General features: G+C 41.3%; 1 protein-coding gene across 8 annotated transcripts in view; it reads right to left on the reverse strand.

The window, feature by feature from the left end:
* Positions 1 to 21,405, reverse strand: part of USF3 (upstream transcription factor family member 3) — a 35,510-nt gene extending 14,105 nt beyond the window's left edge. For 3 of the 8 annotated variants that reach the window (XR_003533849.1, XM_027681284.1, XM_027681277.1), the window contains exons 1-5: positions 21,314 to 21,386; positions 6,155 to 6,219; positions 4,196 to 4,224; positions 1,841 to 1,923; positions 351 to 447 (exon numbers count right to left, since the gene is read on the reverse strand). Coding sequence is in view for 7 of the 8 variants with exons in the window: in XM_027681284.1 (XP_027537085.1) it covers positions 351 to 447; positions 1,841 to 1,923; positions 4,196 to 4,224; positions 6,155 to 6,219; positions 21,314 to 21,358 (319 nt within the window). In the remaining variant the exon portion in view is untranslated. Of the gene's footprint in view, positions 1 to 350; positions 448 to 1,840; positions 1,924 to 4,195; positions 4,225 to 6,154; positions 6,220 to 7,083; positions 7,259 to 8,202; positions 8,647 to 21,313 lie in introns of those variants that run through there. The other 5 variants (XM_027681278.1, XM_027681281.1, XM_027681279.1 and 2 more) reach the window with 5 other exon arrangements.
* Between the last annotated feature and the right edge of the window lie 3,151 nt (positions 21,406 to 24,556).

Consider the following 24,556-nt stretch of genomic DNA (forward strand, 5'->3'; position numbering starts at 1 on the left):
CTCCACGTTTTGGATGAAAAAAATCTAACAAAGTTTGTCAGAAATCATTCTGGTCACTACAGTAGCATAAACTGGGACAGGAGTTACTAGATGATGTCACATCACCTATAAACTCTGTAATTACTTCACGATGCGATTGCTTCATTATCTCACAGCTACATGCAAGAACAATCACTTGGGCATTCTGTTGGCTTTTTGTTTCAAGATATTCTAAGCAGCTGTTATTTTTCCTGTATGTGCAAAATGTCTTGGGATTCCCGTTTGTTGATCCAGGCTTTGTTAATCAGTACAGATAAACAGTGGAAATGAGTGACAGAAGTTCTAGAGACTCCAGCAGCATCTGTACTTACCCTGTTCATTGTTCCCTCCATTTAATAGAAGTTCATCATTCTGTCTTTTCATTTCTGTTATGTACTTAAAGGCCTGATCCAGGATCATGTTCTTGCTCTTTAAAAGAAAACATACGTATAAAATTAGGAGAAAGGTCTAGAATTGGTAGATCCAATAACAATGAGACTGCATTTGCTCCAAGAGGTCTTTACTTTAAAAATGTGCTACCTTGAATGACTCTTTATGGGTGGGTAGGGTTTGTTTTGTTTTGGGGCTTTTTTGTTTGTTTTTGTTTGGTTTTTTTGGGGGGGTTGTCTTGTTTTGTTGGTTTTTGGTTGTTTTTTTTTTTTAAAGAAGAATTACAGGTTTCATGAGCGACACTGACCCTAAAATGCTGTGAGTTTTTACAGAATAACATTTTCAGTGCTGGAGCTGACATTTTCTTATGCCCAAAGGTAGATACTACAGCCACAGAACCTGAACAGCCAGCAATCACTTCTTGCAGATCAGCCTAAAATTTGTGTTCGCTAATAAATGCATATATCACATGAAATTTCCAGGATACTGTCTTGTAAATATTTTATTAGGAAAGAAACAAACATGGAACAACTACCCAGGGAGATATATGCATAATTTTGAAAGTAATATACTGGAAAATATGGGAAGAGAAAATAACCCCTCCACCATCATCTTTTTATGAAACTATGCTTATTCTGCCTGCAAGGCCTTTGTTCACTCCTTAATTTCTTCTACTGTTCAGTAGGAACAGTCTCTGCTGGAGATAGCTTTGTCTTTGAAATAGATGCTTTTGTGCATCAACCTCAAACCATTTTTCTTGCTTCATCTTTCACAAGGACAGTGTCTTAAATTACTACTATTATTTCAGCTTCTGAATTGCTTTCATCCCATTATATCAAAGATGACAAAAATAAGCATGCATGGAATTCTATTGACATCTTATGACATTAAAGTGATCACCTGCAAAGGGCTGAGCAGGGATTGGAGAATGACCTGAAAAGAGATCTTGCTTAATCCATAGCTTTCACCACTCAGTCATCACACAGACTACATTCAACAGCATCAGTAGAAACTGGCTTTACAAACAGGAGTTGCACAATGTAACCAGCAACCCACTGACCTGATCTAACCCACTTCTGCCCAGCCTGTCACCCCTTCTACAGAGGAAATACTGCATTTATGAGTTGAGGACAAAGTCAGTCACACATCCGTGTCATACTGTTTCGTTCCTTCAGCAGCCATATACAACACTGTCAGATAAAACACTGAAAATCTGTGTAATTACATTAACATGACCTTGCACTTCCAAAAAGGAATTCTATTACAAATAGTTTTTTGAATGTAGCTAGTGAGTTTTTTGAGAATATTAATTCAGACAGTTTTACCTTCTTCATAAGACAAATGGCACAATATGTATTTATAATTTTAAAGACAAAGAAACACTCGAGCATTTTACAGGAAAGCCTGTATGCACCTCTGGGTGGACACTCACCTGCTTAAGTGCTGGAGAGCAGGGAATGAGTTCTCCAATTCTGTTTATCCCAGCATTAATCTTCTTCTTTCGATGTCTCTCCACTAACCAAAAATAATATGTACTGTGTCATCTGGTTGGGCAAGTCAGCACAACAGCAGCACAACAGCAGCACAACTAGTACAATGTTAAGGGCTCATAAATACATTTTTTCATTGCACATTGGAACCTGCAGTAACTTCAGAGGAAAAAAATTCCACTAAAGTAAGCCTCAGTTAATTAATGCTCAGTGGAATTGAGAACCATAACATAAGCAGCAATATCTTTAAAAGGTGGGAACATTCTGGACCCCTTCATGGACAAGAAGAGTTACTGCAACTCAAAATTCAGGTTTTGGTACTGCTTTCTAACTGAGTTTCCTGTCACTTTTTTCACAAGTCAGATTGATTAAATTTAGGCATGCAGAAAGCATATGAACCAAGATTATGGAAAGAATTAGTTTCAGATTTGGGAAGAAAACCCATGTCTCTTAAATACTGAAGTCAAGTTTAACATAGAAAGAGAAATAACTTGGATTTTATTAGTCTTCAGTCTTAATTTTAAATTTATATTGATGGAGCAGCCAACATTAACCATAGCTGAAGCTCTAGGTATATGGACTATCAGTTACTCTACCTAGTTTGGAGAAGGCCAGAAAATGCTTCATCTGTAGTCCTCTAGTGACATCATTTACCTCTTCACAAGTCCTGAACAGTGCCATAAAGTGTCTACACTATAAGTCTAGGAGTGTAGATACCTTTGGGTATGTTTTTTTCAGATAGTATTAATCTTTGTTTTCCATCCACCATAGTCAGCCTCTTCCAAATATAGTTCACTGTCAAGTAGATTTTTTTTTGGACTGAAATGTTTTCATGTTCTACATGAACTAAAACTATTAGATGTCTCTTCCCAAAAAAGCCAGAAAAAAGGTTCTGTTATGGCTTTGTCAAGATTCAAACCAATGTTCATTGTGCTTAACAAACCTCGTGGTTTGTGCAGTTGGGCTGCTCTTGGTGGACCACAGAAACCTGTCACTGTCACACAGTGACCTGCAGGTGACTGTACTTCATTTTGATCCTTTACAAAGGATATATTAATTTAATTTAAACAGTTTTATTTCAGTAGTCTGTCACTTCAGTTTACATTTCTCAAACAATTAAATTATTTTTTTTTGTATTTCAGGACAGACTGATGGCGTTGACAGAGACAGGTCTAAATACACTAAACACAGCAAGACAAAGCCTCTTATGCAAGAAATTTACTGTATAAATTACAGCAGCTATATAAACATTTGAACATATGATACCTGGGACCTAGTTACTATATGTCTTACTAATACATACAGACATCACAGTGCTTGTGAAGTGCTACTCTTCTGTTTTGATATTTGCCATACTCTACTCAGCTTGTCCAGATATTAATGACTAAGCAAGCTATAGGGCTGGAGGGAGCTGGTCCCCGCATCTTGCAGAGTTCAGCCCAGTAAATAAAGATTTTGGAAAGCTATAGGCAAGTAAATCAGGAACTGAGAATTAGAATGAGGCCAGCAAACTCAGAAGTAAACTTGATAAGACTATTTCCTGATACTTATTAATTCTTAAGAAATTGGCCACACCCTGAGCACAGCCTGACAAGCACTATTTTCCACAGCCTTCACATGGAAACTACTCAGTGTTTTTTCCAGCTGAGTTTGTGAAGAACACACAATAATGCTGTTTAGTGAAAGAACTGTGATCAGTTTCTTAGGATAAACCAGGTCCAAATCTGTCAGACTCCTCCCCAGCCCATCTTTCTGTTCATACTCATAAAAGATGCCGCTGTAGCTAAACACTGACTAGTTCCTGCCTGAGGGATGTGACTCCTGCAGAGACAGCCAGCATTTGCACAAATTTTCTGGGATGTCAGCATCCAGGTGGGTGCCTTAGCGACAGGCTACAGGAATACTTTTAATCCAGGGAACCTGCAAAACTCTCAGGTCAGATACATGCCTCTGTTTCGAGAGAGGTGGATATTAGTTGACTGTCAATGCCAATGCATTTATTTTCCTTTAGAATTGAACACAACTGAAATTGTTTACTTCTTAATTTACTGGCATTGGAAAGCCAGAGGCATGGTCCTACCTTTAACATTTTACTATGGAAAACAGTCAACTAGAAACAACCAAGAAGCCCTTCTGCACAGAGATTCTACACAAAGACCCTGAAAGGTGTTTGACAGGGTGTTTTTTTAAGTGTAGCTCCTCCTATAGAGGAACCTTCTCCAAGGAAAATATGTTTTACTAGTTCAAAACATCTGCGCTTATTCCCAGACCAAATAACAAAGTACAATGTTTTCTACCTGCATTATGTGTCTCCCGGTTTTTCTTTCTGTGAAATATAAAGGGAAAACAGTGATGTGAAACAGAAGGGAAAAAATCTACATACAAACAAATATTTACTATTTCCATTACAGCCAAAAATACTAAATATTATAGTCTGCTTTGTGAACAACAAAATAGCAGAAGTTAAAATGATGTTCTTAGGCACTGATATTAAATAATTTCTAACAAAACTTTGTTCATGTTCAGACTTAAATCAATTTCAGTATAACAAGGCACAGCGTAATATTCTATTTGATTATTGGTACATATTTATAGGCAAAGCTGGGTTTTTATGTTTCTGTTCAGCAACAACTGCTATACTATGCAGTGTTCAATAAAGCCAAATATTAAAAAAATTAGTTCTGTTTCTGAGGAACAAGGTAGTTAAGTATTTGTTTGAAATGTTGCTTCTACATTCACTGGATCAATGTTTTTACATTACAGAAAACAGAAAGAGAATGTTACCATGCATATTCATGTTTCTAGCCCTATTATCTTCAAACATCATACCTTCTGGTATCAAAAATGCTTCCTTTGTCAGAGAAACCAGAAATACTGTTCCTCGGCAGCTGTTCTTCTTTACTGTCTCAAAATTCTGTCTAGGTATAATTTGGGCATGTGAGGGTTGTCTTTGGTTTCAGATGTCCACCTGAAGGTCACAATCACTGTGTAATGTTTCAAATTGCTTTGCTGGAAGTCAATAAATCCCAAATGTGTATCCTACTTATATAAATCAGAAGTACTGTATACATGCAAATAAGACAAATACTTTCAGGAAATGTAGTAAAGCAAAGCACCTATTTTCTGGAAAAAGAAACATTCCAGAAAAAAAAATCTTCTAGTAGATTTCTGTCCAGCAGCATACTCTCAGTCTAGATGTGTGCCAAAAGCAGAGATGCATCTTCTGCTCTCCATTTTGACTGTCACAGCACAGTCCAGACATAACAAGGAATCTGAAGTGAGAATGCAAGATACATGTGGATGATGTGTGATTACTATGAGGCACATATCCTTTTTATTTCAAGTAACTCACCAAAAGTAGAGGGCATCCAGAGTAATTTAGACTATGATTACAGGACAGTAGTGTTACTGCAGATGGTCAGACCTGGAGACATCCACTAAGATGATCATATATACTAAATATGCACAAGAATATAAGGATTGAAGAGACCCAGCTGCCCTTTGATTCACATTACCAATACAGAATACAAAATGCTCTATTAGTGGGGTAAGAAAGAGTCACAAAATCCATAAAGACCAAAAAACTTTCTGTAGGACGAATCAGCGTTCTCTCTGAGCTTTTCCTAATCATAAATCATACTCTACATGGTCACCTAGCATAAGATGAATGTTGCATTTAACTGTGGACTGAAGCACTTCCCTACCAATCAGGTATTACTTAGATCAACATGCTACTAAAAGGAATGAAAACCAGGAAAAATTGTAATAAGTGCCAAGTAACTTTGTTACCAATTTTGGTCATAGAGTTGCTGTACAACCTCAAGATGTATTTTGAGTTCCAGCAGAGGTTTGAGTGTAATATCCAGATTCCACTGGGAGCTGAGGAAGAGATCTAAGTTACTCTGTCAAAGTGAGTATAGTTACCCCCTAATATCTACCAGGAGCCTCTGCAATAACACAGGCTGCACTCCAACCGGGGCGGCGACACATCAGAGTAGTCAGTGTAATAATCACAGAATCTCTTTTTTCAGGTGATCCAGGTAGACAAGTCTTCTGCAAATAGTTTGGCATAGCCAGGGCAAGAGAGAAAGGGAGTTTTGCAGCCATAGTTCCCAAACTTTAGGATCAACCCTGGTCAACCTTCAGAACTTCTTGTCAATACCCTTATTGCCAAACTTTCAGCTGGAAACTCCATAAGTGCAACATGATCTCAGACTACCAAACTACAAAACAGTCATTTTCCCCCAGAAACTCACCGATGTTGCTTCTTAGTAGGTGTCTCATTCTCTGTCATCTCTGGCATGGTTCCGGAGAAGAGAGCCTGAGGAAAATCACAGAAGGAATTAACAACTCCTGCACTCTTCTGAATTGTTAGCACATGACATTTGTTACATCACCTTGCCTTTCACCACAAGAAAAGGGCTGTCCTACAACGTACACAAAAGTCCATCACCCTGACTTAGAGCAGCTGATTTCATGAGCATTACAAATGAAGCACATTACCTATCTGGGTGCTTTGTGAAACCTGTTCATGATGAACTGGTTTCCGTTTCCTCAATTACTTTAAATATAAAATGAATTGTAATCCAAACCACTTTAAGGAAACAAGAAGGAAAATTAGAGTATATGATTGTTTTTTGAATGGGAGGAAGAACAGCTGAACTCTCTTTCATCAGCCCTTTCTAACTGAAAATGCTTTCAATTCCCAGTTCTAAATAAAGCATAAATGCTAAGCAAAATACAAGCTACAATGAGGACATTTTATCAACTACAAATTTAGAGTGCTATTAATGTAGGAAATTTGAAAACTTACTTGATATTGAATTGCTGTACAACTTAAAATGGCCAAAATTGACACCCCATGTTCTCAGATATACAAAATTCAGTTAAAAATAAAGTTATGAAATAAAGTTATACATAACAGTCTAATAAGTTGCACCTAACTTGTCCTCAGCTTGAACACATCAGTAGCCTGTATTTAGACAAACAAAACATTATAAAAATAAACAAAAGATGAGACTGAGTCAATGACGAATGAATACATATCTACCAGAGAAATGAATTTTAGAGAGAAAGTAACATGAAGTGTACTGTAGATGACAAGAGGGGAAAAAAAATCTGTTTTTTGATATAGCTGAGCTCCGTATTCAGTTTCACCCTTCCGCTCATTCTCTCACCAACCAACCTGTTCTTGCAACTCTTCCCATGGGCCCTCAGCCTCCTTGTGGCTTCACCTCTCCCTGGCTCCTCCTGGAAAGCTCATCGGCTTGTTTTAACAGGCTTCATATCTTTAGGGTGTATTTTTGTTTGTTTGTACTGTAAGGAAGTGGGGGTGGGTTTTAATATAACTTTCAACACCAAGCAGTTCTTAATGTAAACTGAGCCTACCATGACTGACATCAAAAACAAACCCCAGAAATAACCTCCTTACAAACCAGAAAGCCCCAAAGCTCCCAAAGCAATGAAGCATATACACTTCACAAAGTGCTCTGTGCACACACTGTGTGTATGTGTATGTCAATAATCTGTATTGTACTAGAACTGCGTTCAGATACTGCTTTCAAGTCTTTACACTCTAGAAGTCAATTGGATGTAATGCTCTCATTCAGTAAAGATTAACAGGAGGAGAAACATTAGGGCTGATGCTGTTTACCACTCTAATACTTCTTTAAGTACTTTCTCTATTCCTATGAAGACACGGGAAATGTCGGCAAACCATAAAGTAAAGCAAATAGGCAATAACCTGCAAATAGATCCAGACTGGGGAACTCAAAGTGCCTGAAGTTTTCAGGAACCTAATTCAATTCCACCTGCACAACAGTGTTCACACCATCACAAAACTGGACCCAATCATCTTAGTTACAGCATTATATTGTCCCACTGGATTTTACATACAGCCTACATACAGTCACCTCAGCCCTCCCTAGCCCATCAATGGAAGCACATCACCTTCTATTTACATGCCTCCACAGACTTTGCTTTCTCTGTGCTCACCCACCATCCTCTGCATAAATTATGAAAACACCTGACAGAGTTAACAGTCTTTTACTGTGGGAGAAAGCAGTGGTGCAACTTCAGCACTTTCATGAGCTCTCTTAAAAATTACCTTAATTAGCTCAATTCCCTAACAAATTTGTTTTCATTTATACATAGTAAGACGAATCCAGTAGGTATCCCAGGTCCTCCAAGTTAGTAAAAATTCACAACTCTGAAAGCCAGGGAAGCCAGTTTCCCACGCAAGGCACCTATAACTTATTCCTCCTGTGTATTGAGGTGTAGTGAGGTGACAGTCAGTAGTACTTACTCACTTGTTCTAGCTGCATTCGTTGTATCAGGTGATGAGAGTTTAGCTGCTGTGAGATTCTGATTATAAAAACAAAAATAAGAAAAAAAAATCTGGTTAGAGCCCAGGCATCTTTGATGCTGTTAGCAACCAGAGATGTTCACTTGAACACTGAAAGACTGAGGTCAGCACACCTCAATTCAGCAGGGTTTTTCCAGTTGTGTCAAAGCAGCCCAGCAGAATTTATACCCATTAAGGCTGCCAGAAAAGCCAGGAGCAGCAACCTGGTAACACTACACTCTCGTGTATCCATCATTGAGACAATACCTTGTGTATGGGGTGAAATAGCTATTCAAGGGGGCAATTTTATTTAGTGTATACTAAGTACTGTTTCTATTTAGTGAGGATGTGAGCACAGAGTACATGGACATAGTTCTGGTACAACAAGGCTCACAAACATGCTTAGAAAAAGGAAGATGCTGGATTGCATCTTGTGGCAGTCACACCCCCTGTGTCTTAACTTCTGCACCATCTACATGGTCAGAGTGATGTATCTGTTATTGTGCATCGCCAGACTATGGCAAATATGCTGGAAATCAGAACAAAAAAAAAAAGGAGGTCTTAGTTTTGGGAAACTTAGCATTTTTGAAAGAATAATGTATTCATCAAGCAACCATATTTTTTTAATGTTGCAAATTCATTTGCAATTCAACTTGAGAACCAAATGACTATATCTGTATTACAGTGTATTTAATATAGAAAGCAGTAATGTGAATTTAGATGGCCAGCTACCATGCAGGGGTACCGACAAAGCACAACTGTGTGAAGGTAAAGGGTGTAAAAAGCACCCACCCAAAAATACCCTCTCCCAGAACAGACACAGCTGCTCTGACTCCACTTGCTTCTCCCTGCACAGTCCAGAACACATTCACAATCCCATCTTCCCCCTGCCCTGAGTCACAGCACCCACTTCTCCCTCCTGACATGGGTTCTCCATACTCCTGTATTTAGGCTTCTTCTGCCCACAGTCTGTGTCCCCTCAGCAAAGTTCTTATTCCTCATAGCAGCATCCCTTTCTGCCAAAGTCACGATCTACACAATTTTCCAACTGCCTTATTTCTTCCTCTGAACAGATGCCTAAATGATTCAGCAATACATTGTACATAGTATTTAGGAAGACAGAGAAGTGGAAGTTTATGCAGAAACTTATTAATACAGCTTCTAAACATTTTCTGATCCTGAGAAAGGATGGGCAGTCCTTATTACATGTCAAAGACCCCACTTCTTTCTTTCTCCTCTGCCCTTTTTTTTAAATTATGCCAGTAAGCTTCTTCCAAGTGATGCTGTTCCCTGCACATTTCAAGCTAGTTGCTGACACACCAAGTGTATAAGCCTCACAGATATAAACAACTTAAAGTCTGTATTTTATATGCTTCAGGCCCACTGGGATTACAGCCCATTTCATACAGAAGACAGGGCATAGGAATGCAATGACTGTTATTCTAACTTCACTTTACTGTGGAATTACTTCAAGTCAAGTTTACCAAAGTTTGCCATTCAACCAATGTTTCCACAAAAGTTTCAAAGCACTTTTGTGGGACTGGTAAGAAAAAACAAGGCTACACACATTATCTAATTAACCATTTACTTTATTTCAACTTCCACTGAAAAGAGGTGGTTAAGTTTGTTAAACAACACTTGTATACAGCTCTGGGGTTTCTACTGATAGATTGTACCCTAAGGAATACAGTGAACTTAAGTTGTTTTTTGCTATTCTCATACTGTAAAGACAAAAAGCTTTGCATTTTACTTGATACTCCACAAAACAGTTAGAGCTGGCAACACCAGGAAGGTGGTTTTCTTAAGAGCTGCTAAAAATACGGGCTTTGTGAATTAAAAAGAAAAATGCTGCCTAGGTGGAGACTTCTGAGGGCTGATGAATAATGGTTACACTGTCTCCATTTCTTCCCCTCAGCTGTTGTATCACCAGAGCTTTGACAATGGCTTCTTCACGGCGAGACTCCTTCACCGATTCTCTAAAGTAGAAGACGTTTTTGCTTTATAAGCTCAGAGGCAAGTGTATTTTAAGTTTCCTCATGAAATACGCTCACTTAACTCAGCTGAATGTCTTCTGCAGAGAGTATGTAGCAAATCCCAAATTCTAAAGACAGGTAAAGAGAAGCAAGTCAACACTTATATTTATTTAGTATCAAGGTTTCCTCAAGCTTTATGTAGTTTATAGCACTTACAATGTCAACCTAAAATACTGATTTTAATTTAAATGCAATATCAACCCCAGAAATAAAAAAATACTTTGTGAAGATTTAAGTTTAACATAATTTAATCTCCTCTATAGTTCAGAAACATAGGGTATAAAACTTAAAACCAATTTGTTTAAGTATCTTCTTTTCTACCACCCGTCTTTGCAGGTATTATTCACCAAATTTTATGAAATCTTTTCATCAAAACATGCACTGACCAGATCTAAGAAAAAGTTAATTTAGATTATTTTATTTGGCATTATTTTTTCACTCCTTATTTAGGAACTGTTTCCAAACTTACTATTCATTTTTAAAAAGAAAATAATTATTCCAATCTGTTACCTTTCAGCCCTCCTCAAATTAGCAAAGCTATTCCATTCTTCTGCATGAGGCAGAAAGAACCTTTTTTAATATGCAGCTGCACACATTCTGTAAAAGCACCAGCAGTCCAAATCTTTCTTCCTCCTAAAATACTTCAGGAAGTTTATGCTGTTGCATTGCTACAATCTCACAGTTCTTACTGGTTTGGTATACCTCGTGAAGTTAGCCTTAATTTACAGCTAAGATCAGTTCCAAGACACAGAAAATAACTACTCAAATGCTTTTTTCCTGCAAGACAGTGTCTTCTTCATTCAAGCAGCTCCTGGAGCTCACTTTTCCAATCTTCCATGCATGTTTTAGAACAAGGCTAGCTTCAATCAGGGACTTGATCCAAGCTTTTAATCACAAGCAAGGTGCCCTTGCGATCAAGACACACGATTTACTGCCTTTTTTTTACTCCCCCTTAGAACGCTTCTATTTTAATTTTGTATTTACCTAATAAAATGACTGCAGGAAACATAACCCAAAGCTTACCTTTGTGATTGTTACCTACGTATACCAACTACTGTTGCCTATCACATTAATCTGTTATCACATTTCCTGTTATGACTACCACACAGGAAAATGAAAAGGGCTATTACTCCTGGTGAAAGTCCCTTGGATATCTTTCAGTTTGGTTTCTGAAGAAATCAAGGTTTTCTTGCTACTGTGTCCCTTAATCCACTCACAGCACAGCTGGGCCCACTGACTGACCTAAATTAAACCCCTCAAAGAGATGAAGTCCCAGATGTTTACAAAAACCTGTGACTGAGCAGAGAAGGAGAAGTGAGGTCAGTGCTGACACTGCAGATCTGGATACAGCTGGGTCTGTGACCAACTCTGCAGCACGTGTGCACTGGCTGATCAGCTGGCTCTGATCCAGCACAACATGGTCCACCTTTTGCCGCGGAAAAGGTATGAGGGATTAAAGGGCAGGAGGGAGCCCTCTCGATTTTTCACAGAATCCACTTTCCTGATTCAAACCAGCTGAGAATTTCCCAGGGCAACCAGGCTGTTCTGAGAGCTTCTGCAAAAGTTAGGAAAAGAAAACCAATATAAATAAGCTAAAACTTATTACACAGGGCAATTTTTTTAAAAGATGTTTGCAAATAACAAATAGAAAAAAACTTCACTGCTTTTATAATTTTTTCTCTACTTCTTATGTTTGTATTATCTAAACTCAAAAACATTGGTATTTTTCCTTCTGCTGACTTAAAGCAACAAAGTTTTAGTAAGGCTCACAGGCAAAAGAACTACAAAGAAAATGTCTTTTTTTTTTTTTGGTAACACCATTAAAGGAAGAAGCAGGGTTTTCACTCAAGTGATATTCCCTTATATGTACATTAGGTTTTGTTTTAATTTGTAATTTTCATAATATCAAAGATATAATTGCTGGTGACCATTAACTAACATGCAGTTTCAGGACAGCATATGTGTAGGGTCATTCTGAGAAATCCTGACCAGATCTGCTTAAGAAACCTCAGAAGGAAAAAAAAAGAAACTTCTCTATTAATCACCTGAAGATCCACCTCTCATTTTTATTCTTCTTGGTCTACTGTTGTTGCCCCTCAAGTGTTCCTAAGTAATTTATTTTTAAACCTCAGAGGAGAGGCAGAGAGAGAGAGAGATATCATGCCCACTGAACTAAGTCTCTTACTCACTGATTATGGTCTGGAAAGTATTTAAGGAGAGGTATCTCCAGACATTTTGCACCCAGATGTGAGCTGCTGCCACCCTCACACATTATGCAGATGATCTTGGTACTTACTACCAATAGACTGAAGTGGCACAGTGGAAGCAAAGGAAGATGCCTCAGTGAACTATCTCCTGTGTCATCTGGATGAATTGTTATAGGGAAGCAGGCATTTGGGAGCTAAAGAGCTGTAATTATGCAACCAGTACACAAGCTAGAATCACAAAGACAGAGCTGTCACCCCAAAGAGCGTCTTCAGCCACTTTAGATCAAACTAAGGGGCACATCACTCTTTTCTTTAGGAAATTAAAAATGAATGACCAGGGAAATCCTCATGATCCCCATGTTCTCCATGTAGTGTGTTAAGATTCACAAGTTACCACATGCCAATTCCATGAAGGAAGTGAGAAAGTATGAGGACTGTCTCTACATTGCAAGACAGTGCTCATCTCCCTGGCTTTCTACACCCAGTGATCCACAGTACACTTCAAAATAGAAAATCATTTTCAAAGAGAAGACAGGTATCTAATTATGCTCTGCTTGACAAAGGAGTCACAAGCCTGTTTTGATGGTGAAAGCTAGGGGATACAAGTGAATTGCAGACAAATTCCTCCTAATATGGGTCATCACCTCTGTGTGGGTTAGGTTACCTGCACTAGATGAAAAAGATTGCCTGCACCATGGCTGAGGCTGAGTAAGTGCTCTCACACTGCAAGAGCATCTGTTGGTGAGCCAAACCTCACAGCAGCGTGTTGCCTAAAGAACAAAGAATTCTTTTCCTCAAAAAAAGCTGTAACATGTAAGTCATCGTGGTCTCTCAATACTGCAACCAAGATAATTATTTATAACTGAGGAATTCATCCACATATGAAAGCCGTATTTGAAACACCAAAGACCAACTGTAGAAGCTATAAGCCACAGAATCACAGTACCATAGAATGGTTTGGATTGGAAGTGACCTTAAAAATCATCTAGTTCCAACCCCACTGCCATGGGTAGGGACACCTTCAACTAGACCAGGGTGCTCAGTGCCCCATCCAACCTGACCTTGAACACCTCCAGGGATGGGGCATCCACAACTTCCCTGGGCAACCTGTTCCCGTGGGAGCCAGTCTAATTCTGCCTTCTGACATGACCTTATTTACAGATGAAATCTCTATTCAAAGAACAGTACCTCATCACAGGGCCTGATAACCAATTTAGAACTACAACATAAAAACATTCACTTTGGCTACAATGATATAGCCAGAATACTACTCTTTGCTTCATTGCTTTGGTTTTAAGCTGAGCTCTTTTTGTTCTGCAACTACAAGGGATGCTCACATAGTCTGTTTATAAAACTGCATACAGTCTCGAGGAGGTATCAACTGATCCTCTGACAGCTATGTCAGACACATGCTAAACTGGCTTGCCACTCTCTCCTGAGGATCCTACTAACAAGCAGTGCAAAATATCCTAGAGCTGAAATGTGCAGGGCAGCCAGAGAGTTTGTGTGTCAAATTTTTTAATTCATCTTTTCAGATGTAAGTCATTCAGCACAAAGGACTACACAGGCAAGTTCTTGAATATTTTATAGGACTGGGGTTTGAGAAATATGACACAAAGAACTCGTTGAGGGTTCATGATACAGGAAGCAATATTCTATGGGTCTTTACTACAAAGCTCCTCTCCAATATGAAAAGAGATCGATCCTGAGATTTGGTTACAAACACTGCTCTTCCAGAACGAAGGATTTTCTTATAAATCTTAATGGGGCTAAGGGTAGAAATGGCTGAAGTAGAAGGTAAAATAAAACAGTATTTCAGTTTTAATGTATAAGCTGATCAAATGCACTCCCTAATTCCATATTAATGAGCTTTAAAAAACAAGCACACACACACTCTGCCCCCAAACCCAACAAAACCCCCACGATTCTGCAATGTACATTTTATATCCAGACTATTCACAAAAGGTCTTAGGGGATAGAAGAGGGCTCTTTCTCCTTCACAACCTCAATGAGATAAGAGGTTTTTTTCTATAGACAGTGGGTCCGCTGGGCAATTTACTTCAGTTCCAGGAATAAAGGACTCATGATCTGGATGTTTGACAGTTTTGAATAATAGCAGGGATAAAGCTGCAAACTTTTTCAATTACGTTTAACAGAGAGGTCCAAACTAAAGATAAGTGAGCCCAGATGACCAGCGAAAGCAGGCACTTTCTTAACACTTTCAAAGAGGAAATTTAAAAGCAAGATCAACGTACGTTAGACACAAGAAAATGGAACCACAAGGTGCAAATCCATAGGAAACCTGAATTCAGTAATTCCACCACTTTAGGGACTATTCATTTAGCTTAGCAGAATGACTATACATGAGCTATCAGGGGTAACTAAGTAGTTCTGAAAGTACAATGAAAAACAAATAACACTACTGCAGATATTTAGCACTGACAACGGAGAAGAAACTAAAAACAGATTTCCAACTCACTACTTTGCAGAGGTCTGAAATTAATAGATAAAGGGAAGGAACAGACTGATACCATGATCCTGCAAGTTTTAATTAATTAAAAAATAATTTCACGAAATTAAAATGCCATACCTCAATCTTCTTTTTCCATAACTGTTTGAAATTACCTCCCTATTGCCACCAAAGACTGACTTGGCAAGAATACCTTAAAGTGAAACTAGAAGTGGGAGATCTCCATAGCAAGGGACAGCTCATACAGCTTTCAGACTAGGAAACATAGGGTCCTCCCATCCTCACCCAGAATAAAACAGAAAAATCACAGACAAAGTGAGTAAGATGGACTGTAAAGCCTCGAGACAATTTAGAAGTGGGACTCCCTATAACTTGCCACCCACAGGAAGTATAAAAAAGATGACCTTGACAGACACCACTGCTTCAGATAAGGGCAATACTTAAAAATCCAAATCAGCAGCTGTTGAGATTGAGTATCACTTTTGGTCAGACTTTAACAAAAACAATCCCAAGATGTCCTTGGCTCTTTCATTTAAGTGAACATGGACACTAGGTAAGTACTCAACAGCTCCCTCCAAGAGAAATTTTGAACTTGAATCATGAAGAGCAAGACAGAAGAAAGGGTGTGCAAGAGTTATGGGCACCATTGGTTAGAGGCTCAAAGGCAGAGCTGCTGCCCCCACCTAATACTGCAGAGCAGGGAAACTGCAATTCCAAAGCACAGAGCACATGCATGCTGACTGAGTACAGGCTAATACACTACCAAATAAAAATTACCACTTTTTAAAATAGTTTGGATACAAATGGTAAATGCTGCAGTTGTACCTAAAGACAGCATTGACAGAACAATGGTCATGTAGGCAAGATGTGACTACAGCACCACAAACACTGACTTTTTTGTTTTAGGCACTCTTCTGAGAATTTCTTAGGTTCTGAAGTAGGTTATCAAAGTACAATTGAGATTGAAAGGGGCCTCTGGAGGACATCTGGTCAAGCCAGGCCACCTAGAGCCAGTTGCCCAAGATCACGACCAGACAACTTTTTAGTATCTCCAAGGATGGAGACTCCACAACCTCCTTGCACAACTTGTTCCAGTGCTCAGTCACCCTCACAGTAAGAAAGTGTTTCTTGATGTTCAGATGGAGCCTCTGGTTCTGTCACTGGGCACCACTGAAAAGAGCCTAGCTCCATCCTCTTTTCCTTTTTTCACCTTCCCTTCAGGTGTTTATACATATCAATGAGAATCCCCTGAGCCTTCTGTTCTCCAGGCTGAACAGCCACAGCTCCCTCAGCCTCTCAAGATGACCAACGCTCCAGTACCTAAATTAACTTTGTGGCCCTTCACTGAACTCTCTATAGTATGTCCATGTCTCTCTTGTACTGAGTTACCCAAAACTCACCACAGGACTCCAGGTGTGGCCTCACCAGTGCTGAGTACAGTGGAAGGATCACCTCCCACAGCCTGATGACACTACCGTGTCAAATTCAGCCCAGGACACCATTCACCACCTTTGCCACAAGGGCACATTGTTGGTTCACGTTCAACTTGGTGTCCACCAGGACCTCCAGGTCCTTTTCTGCCAAGTTGCTTTCCAGCTGGATGCCCCCCCCATATATATTGGCAGACTGAGTTGTTCTTCCCCAAGTGCAGGACTTTGCCCTTGTTGAACTGCATGAGATTCCTGCCAGCCCATTTCTCTAGGCTGTCAAGGTCCCCCTGGATGACAGCACGACCCTCTGGCATATCAGCCACTCCTCACAGCTTGGTGTTAACAAACTTGCTGAGGGCATACTCTGCCTCATCATCCAGATAATTTATAAAGATATTCAACAGGACCGGTCCCAGTATTGATCCCTGGCATACACTGCCAGTTACTGGTCTCCAACTAGACTCTGTGCCACTGATCACCACCTCTGGCCCCTGCCATTCAGCCAGGTTTCAACCTAACTCTTCTCATGTTGAAATGTGAGCTGCACAGCTCCGAAAGACAACTGTTGAAACCTGACGCACTGCAAAATAAAATTCTTTGCTTGTATTAATTATTTTACCAAATCTGCATGCTAATGGAGTCAATGAGTTACACTGTAACATATGCTAAACTAGATACCTAACTTTCCTTAGTTAACAAATTGCCCTTATAGCAACAATGGGAAAAATCTGTAAAAAGATGGTTATCCTTGCCTACTGTCCCAGCTCCTTCCAAATAGCCAGCTGAGACACCTAGCTCTCCCTCACTTCACTGGCAGTCCTCACACAGGAAGCCAGACAAGAGCATTACTTCAACTTAAAATTTACTTCATGAAAGGATCACAGACACATCCCACCCTCCTGAACAAATACACTGAAATACACAAGATTATGGATACTCCAACAAGTGAAAAATGAAGTGGTGTACCTTGTTGCTGATTTGGAGTAGGTTGGTGTTGGGCTACCACCATTTTACTATTCTAGTGAATGAGTAAAAGAGCTTCAGTACAAAGCTTTGTACAAGAATTGTGTTCAATTTCTATCTAACAACTTCACTGATGTGTGAAAGCAAAGCAGAGTCCAACTTCAAAGGCTGAAGGCTGACATGAATTGTGTCCCTTAAGCCAACCACACATTACAGATGACAGATGCAGACAGACACTCCAAAAGGACAACATTATTTTCACTTTAAACTTCAGCTACTTGGAGAAGAGCAAAACTTTAGGCTCTCCTCTTCCCACAATACCTTTACACTGCTTTTAAGGGTGTCAGCAGGCTAAAGGACAATGTTTTCAATAATCTTCTCATGGCACTGCCCACCACAGCAATAGCTAGAGGAAAGGATCACAGGATCTGAGAAATCTGCATTAAGACCTGTATGTTAACAGATCCATACTTGGATCATTCCAGCCGCACTAGAGATGGACCACAAAGAACTCATTCTGGTATCAGAGTACCAGCATGACTGAGATGTGCTTTCAGATGGCATTGATCTCATTTCATGATCTTCACCTTGGTCAGTTAACCTGACAGGAGTTCAGGTAACTGAGTGAGAAAGGCACTTGCTAGCAGGAAGCATGAAACATTTTAACAGCCTGTTACTTTCTTCTTATCTGAATCACAAGGGCACACAGCATGGTTGATGTAAGAGATTGTTATCACATGCCATGGTTGCAGAAGTAATTCATTCACCTTAGAAGACTAACGCCATAGCTTTTCATACAGGAAACAATCCTAGTTCACACACAATTTGTCAATCCTGTGCACACAGCCGAACCTCCTTCATGCTTACTCAAAGCATGACAACAGCACTACACTTGTAAGGTAGCAAAGTAAAGTACACTTTGGACACATTATATGCACATATAAAAGCTGGAATTGTATTTTAACCAGCAAGTTAGGTTAGCACTACATAAACTGGTCACTGCACAATGTATCCTAATCAAGGAGTAGAGACCTTTATACATCTTACTGCAACTTGAAACAAAGGAAGCCCTCCTGCTCAAACACACCCTCCATGCCACTGCACATTAAGACACGTACCTTTCAGAATAGGAAGGAAAATGTGTTCCTGAACGATTTAACTCAAATAAAGAAGTCAAACACAACTGCAATGAAGAATGCTAGCACAGAAACTAAATTATAAAATGACCAGTGATACTATGGGTAGACAGTCCACCAGGGTGGAGACAAGTGCTATGCTTCTTCAGAGGCCTGAAGACCATTATGAAACAACTAGGAACATTAAAGCTGTCAGATGTTATGCATGCACATGTTCTACATAAACATTTTCATTTTAACACCTGTTTGTACACACAGCTTTACTGGTATTTTCATCAAGGACAATGCGCAATATTGTCATTTAATTGAAAACTGTCTCAGCTGAAACTCTGGACCGTGATACGTATTCACTGCCCTTCTAAGTGACACAGACTCTGTGGCATTTTTACAAGCTCTTATGATGCAAATAACCATGATTCATTGGGAAACCCTTCATATCAAATGTTACACTACTTATACCTCCCCCAGCCACACGTCATTTACAAAGTTATTTTTAAGACCATAAAACCACAAGCACTACTGTAACAAAAATTAAACCACAGAATGGTTCTTATCAAATCCAGCATCTCACAGCCCTTGACTTTCTTATGTTGTCTATTTATTTCTTCTACCCTGTACAGCATCCATCTTCAACCCATACATTGTAGTAATTCACATCCAAGCCAGACATGGTTGGTTACAATGTCATATATCTTGTATCAAGGCACTTTGCAAATTAAAAGCATGCTTAGATATTTGGAATGCACTATCCCAAATCATTTTGTTGCTTAATTCATTGCACTTCAATATGTGGAAGCCGGAGGTGTTCTTACAACTCCAGCACACAGAGTGTGTAGGGTGAACCAACAACAAACAACGCTCAAAAAACCACAGAGGTGAAAAGCAGCTGGAGTAGCTTGGCCAGCAGCGTCAGCAGAACACATTCACAGAATCTTTGCCTTCTTATTCCCAAGTTGTCTTTGAAATCTCAGACTACGACTAAACCTCAGTTACAAACGAGAACCCACGATGGACATGGCAGGCACATGCCAATCACACATCACAGGGCCACTTGAGCGACAGTCACTTCAATCTATCCCTGGTCAGCTCCTCAGAACACTACTTGGAAAACCACGAATCAAAGCAAAAAAGCCACTATCTAGCACTTACATCCTAATTATCTCTTTGCAGCTGTCAGACTCCTCCAGGACCCACCACCATTTTTCATCTACTCCGTTAAAATCTCCCCATGTATCCATATCCTAAGGGAATAAGTAAGTCTCTAAGGGAATAAGTAACATTAAAATACTTCCAAGTTTGCAATGTTCTCGTACTGTTTCACACAACTGATGTTATTTTGAATGCATGCACCTTAAAAATCGTGCCCAAGACATGAACATTTTCTAAGCTTATTTCCCATTCAGTGGCAAATGTATTTTCATTTGCCAAATCTATTTCATCCCAAAATGTACCCATGAATTATTATTATGGCACTAATTGAAAGAAAAAAAATTAAAAATTCTAAATCCTTATAATAACCATTCCCTCATAGGATGCTTCTTCCTTCCCATTTGTCTGATTACTGCACACAATTAATGAGCGATAAACAACACTCTGCAGTTTGTTACAGTAACGTAATCACACAAATAGGATGGTCCCCATGAATTGTATATGAAAAGCAAAGCTAAAATCATGCTTCCAAAACAAGCTGTTGCACTACCTGACTTCTGGACGCTTAACTGTGCAATCATTAAGTTATGTCTGCTAGAATTATTTAACAATCATATGTCTAGGTAAAATCTAATAGAAGTTCAAGCTATTATGTGGAAAGCAAAAATACATATTTGTGATATTTTACCTCCTTATGGACAGAAACTCAACACAACACTATTCCCTTTGTCTTACTTCCACCTTTTCCCTACAGATTTCCATGGACAATGGGAATCATGTGCCATGGCTATATCCAGCCTTAGGTGTGTTCATGGACTCATTTCAACCCTGCTCTCTGTCACAAGGAGATGGATTCTGGGCCTTAGTGTGAGCAGTAAGTGTGACCTTCTGCGTGTGTCAGATATCAATTTCCACGAAACTAAAGACTTCAATCTCTTGTTGCTGGCAAATGTGACTGAAATTGGACAGAGAGTTAAAATGAGGAGGCAGAGGAGAAGAAAGAAGGAGTCTTCTCTCCTTAGGAGACCAAGCTGAAAACACACTCAACAGGAAAAGTTAGTTTCCACTGACCGAGCTCTAAATAAAAGAGCCGGCCTTGTACAGTGTCCTCTGACGTGGGCCAGCTTCCCGGCTGGGATGTCACACCGCACAGGCACACGGCCGGGATGCACGGGGCGTTCCGCATCCCGGGCTAACGAGACGATGCCACAACGAGGAACAGCGCCCAAAGGAGCTCCCCGAAGGGCGACCGCAGCTCAATTGTCTCACAGCATCAAGGCTGCAAAGCGATAAGGACACCTCGGTCTCCACACCTTCACCGCTGCTTCCCCCGGCCACACACACCAACCTCACCGGGGCAACCCGGGCTCGCAGCGGCAGCAGCGGCACAACTTCCCTGGGCACGGCCCGGGCACCGCCACCGAGCCGGGACCCTCCGGGGCCGCCTCGCAAGGGCCGCCCGCGCCCCCCCAGCTGCGCCCGAGCTCGCCTGGCTGTGCCGCCCCTGCCCGGGCCCCGCTGGCCCGGACAAAGGGGCACCGGCCCCCATACGGCGGGGCTGCCACCGGCGTCCCGGGGCCAGCGCGGCCCCGGCCCAGTGTGGCGCCGCAGCCCCGCTGCCCGTCCCACGCCCTCATCCCGCTCCCCTTGGGAGCACCGCCAGCGGCCCCAGCCCCGCACTCACGGTCGGGCCGGGCGCGCTGCGCGGCGGCCCCAGCGCCGGGACCATCCTCCGCCGGGCGGACACGGACACGGACACCCCGCGCCAGCGCCGCCACCGCCTCCGCGCCACAGCCCGCCCGCGCAGCCCACCCTGCTGCCCGCGCCGAGACCAATCGCCGCGCGCGGGGTGAGTCCCGGAGGCCAATCGGAGGCAGGCAGAGCGGGGAGGACGTCGCTCGCCCTCAACTGGGCGTGGCCGGGCTGGCGCGGGCCAATCGCCGCCACAAACATTGGCGGCGCGGGCCAATCAAAGACCAGGGAGGGCGAGACTGGCGTCAACAAGGTAAGTTGGCCGAAACAGGAACCGGCGGAGAGCGGCACCGCAGGCGGCCAATGAGCGGCGCGGACAGAGCGTGAGGGGGGGCGGGCGGGAGCTCTTAAAGGGGCAGGGCCGACCCCGGGGGGGGAAACTGCTGTGAGTCACTTAATGCGTGGGTGGGTTTTGCCTTCAGATGCAAAAGTGCCGCCCTGCCAGAGCGGCGGCGAGCGGGGACACGGCGCTTCGGAAGAAAACTCCGCGAAGGGGCTGCGGGTAAAGGGGCCAAGAATCACCGGAGCACCGCCCCCCCCGACACTGAAACAGTGCCCTGCGACCCGGCCAGCAGCGATCGGGACAGGAACTGGGAGCTGGGTAAAGATTTTCCAAATCCTGGATGCCAGCGAGCTGTTTTGGTGGGAGCCCAACCACCTCCGGCGACTGGGCTGTTCCAAGGTCTCTGCTGCGGCTGATCCCTTCACAGGTGTTTTTATACAAGGCTTTGTCCCACATCGTGCTCACACTTCGTTCGGGGGAGGAAGGCGCTCCATCCACCTTCCTCGGGAGTTAAATCAGAGTTTAAAGAAAGCGTTGTTTTATAGCCGCTAAATTCGGGACTCTGGGCCACTATCAACTCCCCACTACCTCAATTTGTGCTTCCTGCCGACCCCTGATTCAATCACCAGGCCTAATAAGGGATCTTCCCATTTCCAGCCTCAGCTGTGTGTTTCCACGGATATCCTGACACAGCTATTTTCTGGAACTCTTATCAAAAGTGTTTTACAAGTACAAACTGTATTTTATAAGCACATAATAGAATGATAAAGGGTTGGAATGGACCTTAAAGACCCTCCCATTCCAACTCCCCTGCCAGGGGCAGGGACACCTGCCACTAGACCAGGGTGCTCAGAGCTCCATCCAACCTGACCTTCAATACTTCCAGGGTTGGAGCATCCACAGCCTCTCTGGGCAACCTGTGCCAGTGCTTCACCACCCTCACAGTAAAAAATTTCTTCCTAATATCTAATTTACATTCCCCCTCTTTCAATTTGTACCCATTGCTCCCTTGTCCTGTCACTACAGTTCTTGACAAGAGTCCCTCTCCAGCTTCCTTGTAGCTCCCTTCAGATACTGGAAGGCTGCCATGAGGTCTCCACACATTCTCTTCTCCAGGCTGAACAATCCCACCTTTGTCATGGTACCTCTGCTTACCTGTGGGCGATAATGGAGCTTGCAGGGCCTCTTCTTTCTGAGACAACCTAAAAACGCAGAGCTGTGATGTCTGGGCTTTGTGGAAAACAGATACCTTTTTCCCAGCCATATACCTTACTAAAATACAATACAGAGCATGGACAAGTTTCTGAAGCAGTGTCCAAGAACTATTCTGCTGCTGAAATGAGTCATAGTAGCAATCAGATGTTAAAAAACCCAAACCAGTTTATTTTTAATAGCTGCCTGCTTGCAAAATAACCTTGCAGCTGACACGAAGTGCAAGACCCATTTGCTAGCTGTGAAGAAAGTTAAGGCCCAAGCTGTTTTTGCAGAGAAATTCTAAAGTTACTATAAATAGCAGCTTCACAGTGTAAATTATAAATTTAAATGCACTTTTTTGGTTTTCATAATCTTTAGTTCTGATATGACAAACACAACCAAACTGGAAGACAAAATCTGAAATACCACTGCTCCATCAATGTATTCCAATATAAATTGAAAGTTTTTTCCTCTTTAAAGGGTAGTGTGCTTTTTTGGTGGAAATTTTTAGTAAAAGACACCCCTTGTCCAAAGCAGTAAAACCAAGTTTACCTTCTGCCACCCTGTAATACTCTAGAGTGTTTGAGCTCATAAATTGTCAACACCAGAACACATCTGAAACACGGTGGCAAAAATCCAGCAGCAGGCAAAACTCCACAGGTGAAGTCACATACAACAGGAACCTGCTAAGTATCAGTAGCCTATTTCTGTTGGAGAATATAGACTTGCAATTATATGGCAAGATGCTTAAGCCAAAACAAACAGCACAAATGCTTAGAAAAGCTTTACATTAAATAGGTAACTTGGTGTTAATGTGACAGGTGAAGAGTTTCTGCAGCTGTATTTCAGATAGTCTTAACCAAGAACTTGAGCGCAGTTAGGGTTTTTTTTGTGGTTTTTTTTTGGTTTTGTTTTTTCATTGTTTTTTTTTTTAAATTCTTAGCTGTAGTGAGGTTTGAATTCAGTTCAGTGAGCAGTACTGGCCCCAGTCTGTATGATGTGATACAGCAGCTGACAGGGAATCAGAACACAGGTCAGTATGTCTTTCCCCAGTGCAGGAGTTTCTTGCAGCCTAGAGAGCTTCAGCTTGTGTTGCCACAATGCCTTCAGGCAATATGGTAGTAAAACTGAATGCTTTTGCAGTATTAAAGCACTGGGGAGGAGGAAAGAAAGCAGAATAAAAAGAGAGGGATAGAGTAACCTTTCCATTATCTATTTGAACTGATCCTCTTTAGGGGCAAGGGAAAAAGAGCATAAGGCAAGTCATTTGTCCCATACAAAGCATCTGGATTAGATGGGTTGAATAGGCTTGGAGAACCCCCATGGAAAGGAAAGTTACGCTGCCAGACGCAGATCACAACACTCACCTGACAGCTTGGTTTGGTAGATACTCAAAAGGACTTCAGAGCTTTTGGACAGGGATCTTTTAAGTAATCTAAGATACTGCAGGATCAGAGGATAGTATCCTCACAGGGACAGCAAACTGATTAAAAGACAGATCACAGGGCATAGAGTAAAAGATCAGTTTTCACAGTAATGAAAGGTCAGCAGTGGAGTCAAAGATTTGTTGTGGGGTCTATATTCCTGAACACTGTTTTAAAAAAGGAAATAGTGAGGTGAAAAAGTATTAAGAATGAGGAGTGACAAGTGAACCTTCTAATGCTGAGTGACTGGGCATTGTAATAGCAAATTATTTCC

The sequence above is a fragment of the Neopelma chrysocephalum genome, unplaced genomic scaffold (assembly GCF_003984885.1).
Source record: "Neopelma chrysocephalum unplaced genomic scaffold, ASM398488v2 Primary Assembly neopelma1_60, whole genome shotgun sequence".
Lineage (NCBI taxonomy): Eukaryota > Metazoa > Chordata > Aves > Passeriformes > Pipridae > Neopelma > Neopelma chrysocephalum.